Source organism: Carlito syrichta, unplaced genomic scaffold, assembly GCF_000164805.1.
Source record: "Carlito syrichta isolate Samal-C Ts95f unplaced genomic scaffold, Tarsius_syrichta-2.0.1 Scaffold315088, whole genome shotgun sequence".
In the NCBI taxonomy this organism is placed as follows: domain Eukaryota; kingdom Metazoa; phylum Chordata; class Mammalia; order Primates; family Tarsiidae; genus Carlito; species Carlito syrichta.
In genome coordinates this window covers 188,620-193,688 of record NW_007259184.1, presented here as the reverse complement: position 1 = coordinate 193,688, position 5,069 = coordinate 188,620, and the positions used below count along the sequence as shown (strand labels likewise).

Sequence of the window (5,069 nt, the reverse complement as noted above, 5' to 3'; positions counted from 1 at the left end):
GGTGGCCGGGAGCGGCCACTGCACTCCAGTCTGGGCAACAGAGTGAGACTCCAACTCAAAAAAGAAAGAAAGAAAGAAAGAAAGATGACTGGATTAAGAAAATGTGATACACACACACACATATACATAATGCAATATCATTTACTCTTAAAAGAAAATCATGCCATTTGCAACAACATAGGTGACCTTGAAGGACATTATGCTAAGTGAAGTAAGCCAGACACAGAAGAGAAATACCATATGATCTCTCTTATATATGGAACATAAAATAGTCAAAGTCATAGACACAGAGTGAAATGGTGGTTGTCAGAGACTGGGGTGGGGGAATTGGAGAGATTAGCCAAAAGGTACCAAAAACAAAGCACACTCCTTTGCTTGATTCCTGGCTGCTAGTAAGTACTCATTAAATGTTTATCATTGCAATGATCAATTCTTGTATCCAGGGAGTATATAAAACTGGACCAAATATGTAATAATGCAGAGTCTTCCAAAGATGTGGATTTTGAAATAAATAATTTACTTGAAAAAAATAAAGAACAGTAAATTTTAATCTCACCTGAGCCCCTGCCAAAATGGCCTTCTCATAGATTGCAATAATATTTTCAATAGGACTTGTGATTGGTTCAATACGTGCAAGACATATCCAATATTTAACAAGTTTTGTGGCATCTGGAATATTTTTAATTAAGTCGCTCAGTGTGGTCAGTATTTCTTCTTTTGGATATCCCTAAAACAAGAAAAAATAATGTGTGTGATTTTTTTAGCATACAAATTATGAACAATTAATAATTGAGCATACTATAGTAAAGATCAGTGACAAAGATAAAAAAAGTTGATAGAAAAAATATTCATAAAAACATTCCCTAGTTTCATCTCCCTTACTCCAACCTTCCTTTGAATGTCTAAAAAAACATCATCAGTCTTGAACATATAGCAGCAAAAACTAAAATATTAGCTGAGATATTTATCAGTAAAAAAAAATAAAAATCAGTAAAAAAAATACGTCAGTAAAAAATGACTAACACTTTACTGGATCTTGATGTTTATCTTCTCTATTTGTTAATACTTTCTACCAAATGTTTATAAGCAAGAATAGCTGGAGGGGTTTTTTTTCCCCTTAAGTCTTTGTTGAGTTTTGCTATTAAGGTTAAAATGAATCTGATGGTTTATATAAGAGTTATATATAGTAAATAGCAAGGCAGAAAATTCAATGGTATCAAAAGAAAAAAAATCAACTGAAAATAAATAAGATTAGAATTAGAGTTTTCCTGATTGTAATTTTCACTGGTCCTCAAAATCATAAAAGGTTTAAAGCTGCTCATGAAGAGTAGTGTAAGTTTTGAAATACCTTGTATTTGGTCTTGCTACGGATCTTAGATATTAGTGGGTTGCCATAACAAGATTACAGAGTAGTCAGGAAATAAAGGAAATATTCTAGAGTCTATAAGCCATAGGATTTTGGTCCAAATAGCAAAGCTCCACAATAAATTTAAGACATGATAAAAATGAGATTTTGTTTGAGAATATTTTAGGTAACTTGAATAGTAATTTGTATTGTTAGTTTTTGTGTTGTTAGTTTTAAAATATGTAATGGGTGGAAAAAATGATTTGTAAATATATTGAAGAAATATAAGAAACAAAGTATTAGATGTGAAATACCATCCCAGCATATGCTATATTAAGATCATAGAGGAATATAGCATTTATAACACAGGCAAAAAAAACCTAATTATTCCTTTGATACTAAGTTGAGCATCCTTCATTTGAGAAATCCCAAATCCCCGCCAGGTGTGGTGGTTCATGCCTGTAATCCAGCACTTTGGAAGGCTGAGAGGGGAGGACTACCTGAGGTCAGTTTGAAGCTGCAGTGAGCTATGCATTCTGGCCTGGGCAACAGAGCAAAACCCCGTCTTAAAATAAATACATAAAAATAATAATAAAAAATAATTACAAAAAAAGAAAATCCAAAATCTAATTTTGGAATGCTCTAAAACCTAAAACTTTTTGAGTGGCATCATGACAATAAAGATGACCGTCATTAGCAATGGCAGAAAAAGTGCCTATATATGACATGGTGAAAAAGGCGATGGGGCTTATTGAAGGACTAGAGTAGCATATATTCATAAGAGAATGAGAAATCATGTTGGTTTACAAAATTAAAGAGATTCCTAGAGACAAAAACTGTTGTTAATGAGGCAGGTAATTCTGGAGAAAATATTTTAAAAAGCCAGCCAGCAGAATGCCTCCACATCCCTAGAGGATCCACTTCCTAGTCCCTGAACTCCTTCTTCTCACCTACAAATATATTAGCCTTTAAATACAAACACAGACTGAAAGCCTGCTGTTGTTGAGTAACAAGTGATGCAGGCATTCTAGTGATGCTGCTGTGCTGCTTAGTTACCCTGAACACTGTTTTTCACTGTATTAATGGCATGTCAATTTTTTTTTTTACTGTTAAGTACTTAAGTGTGAATGAGCGTTAAGAAAATGATCGCTTATTGGTAATGTTAAATTCAGAGTCAAGAATGACGGTGATGCTAAACAACCAGATTGTCAACATGGGTGGCTGACTCAGGGATACCTTTGCTTTCTGATGTTTCAAGGTATACCAATTTCAATTCATATGCACAAAACTATTAAAGATATTGTATAAAATTACCTTTAGGCTATGTGCATAAACTGTATATAATACATAAATGAATTTCGTGTTTAGATTTGGGTCCCATCCCCAAGCTATCTCATTATGTATATGCAAATATTCCAAGGTCCAAAAAAACTTCTAAATCACTTCTGGTCCCATGCATTTTAGATAAGGGATATTCAATCTGTATATTTATATCAACTTAATGCAAAATGCAGTAAATTAAAGACTGACAATCTCAAAATTAATGAAGCAGTATATCTCACAATTCAGTAATTGTGAAAACAATCTCACAGTTAATGTTAAGTCAACGTAATATCACTGACATCACTTGGCCAAAAAGATTGACAACACAATCTAGTGAGGTAATGTTAATGAAGGTAATCTGCAAACTATAAAATGTTATAAAAATATAAAGACTACCTCATTGATCAGCTTCAGGCATTCAGAAAATGTGTTGTGTACTTTTTCAGTAAATAATCTTTGCTCATCTTCTTCGGCCATGGTAGTCCAAAAGGACCCAACTGGTTTTTCATTTTGTCCTTCAGACTCACACTGGGTAACTATTGGGAGAGGAGGCCTTTTCAACACTCTCCCTTTGCCAGTTTTCCACTCACTTAGACAAGTTCTACAGTTAGAAGCAGTATACAAACATTACTTTCATATTGCTGATAAAACTCTGTCAAATAGAGGAAAGTTCAAAAATATTTCAGGTCTTTAAGTAGTTCTACACTAGTGGCATATACATAGTTCACAAGTCTGAAGAGAAACAAGTATTAAACATATCAAGGTCAATTATATGCTCAAAGACTCCATGAATACATTTCTAAATGGAGAGGTTATAAACTATTTCTCAATTATCATTAAGCATTTAACGCAGATTTTTAAAAGTACCCTAATAAAACACACTCACATGCAAAAACTTTTAGGTCATAGTGTTTTACAATATAACTGTGCCTGCATATGACAGAAGAGAAATCATGGAGAAAATTTTAATACATACAAGAAAATTACAAGTCAAATCCACACACAGTATATTGAAAATTAAGGGGAAAAAAAATGAAGGAAATGACATCTACTTACTTTCTCTCTTCTGCAGTCTCTCTCGGCCGAGCTGATCTACTATCAACAGTTACTTTTACTATAGTACATCTTTGCTGGTCAATGGGTTTGAATTTTTCTATCAGTTTGGTATTAGGATATGAAGCAGGCCTGGCTACAATTTCAGATGTTATGCTTCTTGATAGTGCCTTATTTCTTTTTATGTCCTGAGAAGAACTGGTTTTGACACCAGATAAAACTGGTTTTGATTGTAAAAATTCTTTTTCACGAGGCTCCTTCTGGAGTGTAACATTGGCAGAGGTTCTGATGTCTTGTTTCATGGTGTTCTGGGTATCATTGTGACTTCTAATAGGAGGTCGCACAAGTTGTGTGTTCTGAGATGTGGTGCTCACAAATGTAGCAGTAGCCGTCATATTTGAGACTCCATCACTTTTCACTGTTATATTGCTGGTGTTTATATAGGGAGGCTTGGTGGCTTTAGGGATAGTAGCTGAATGTTTCTTTGTTGCTGCAGAATTCTCATCTTTGACTTGTAGTGGTTTTCTAAATGAATTAATCTTAGACTGAACAATTTGGCCACGATAAAATCCAAGTACAGGTTTCTTGGGCACAGTAGCATCTTGTTTTGGTTTTTCTGCAGTCATCTGTGTCTTTATACTTTTCTTTTTAAGGTAAAATGCCTTGTTTAATGTCATATGTTGACTCTGGGGATCATCTTTGGTTGGCAGAGTTCGATTATTATTCTTAGATTTATATGTATCAATTATTACAGATGAATTGGTTCGTTCATTAGAAGATTTTAAAGGAATACAGTTTTCTTCCACCATTGTATTGTTTTTGATCACTGCAGGTCTAGGGACATTTTCTTTACCAGCCTAGAGGAGTTATTTAAGACAAATCAGTATTTCAGAACTAACTTCTTTCAGAATTTGGGAAACGGAAAGGGGAAAAGAGGACAATTTATGAGTGCTGTGTCCGTATCTTACCATTTTTAAGTTTCAGAACTTCTGTCCCTTCTTGAACCCGATCCTTAGATGTCACCACTCTCTGGCCTTTAACTACTTAAAAAATTAAAATAACAAAATGTCAATCAATTAATCTTGTACCAAGGAGGTTTCCTTTTTGGGGAGGAAGATTAGTGGGATAGTAACAATTAACTGACTTCATAATTTTACATTTTAAATTGAAGCAAGGTTGAGTTGCAATTTTTCACAAGAAAATTTAAAAAATAATTTTACAGCATAAAAAAATTTAAAGATATTTTCTTAAAGTCTTAACACTTTATCCCCATAGAATGTGCAAATACTTGATAATATTATTTCAAACGCTTCTTTTCTACTTGTCCAAACAAGTTTTCAAAAGACCT

At 33.6% G+C, this 5,069-nt stretch overlaps 1 protein-coding gene across 1 annotated transcript in view; it reads right to left on the bottom strand.

The window, feature by feature from the left end:
• Positions 1 to 4,763, bottom strand: part of LOC103274880 (cytoskeleton-associated protein 2-like) — a 22,405-nt gene extending 17,642 nt beyond the window's left edge. Inside the window, exons 1-4 of the mRNA XM_021706050.1 lie at positions 4,690 to 4,763; positions 3,725 to 4,578; positions 3,065 to 3,269; positions 557 to 727 (exon numbers count right to left, since the gene is read on the bottom strand). Coding sequence (XP_021561725.1) covers positions 557 to 727; positions 3,065 to 3,269; positions 3,725 to 4,578; positions 4,690 to 4,692 — 1,233 coding nt within the window. The 5' untranslated portion in view covers positions 4,693 to 4,763. The remainder of the gene's footprint in view (positions 1 to 556; positions 728 to 3,064; positions 3,270 to 3,724; positions 4,579 to 4,689) is intronic.
• Between the last annotated feature and the right edge of the window lie 306 nt (positions 4,764 to 5,069).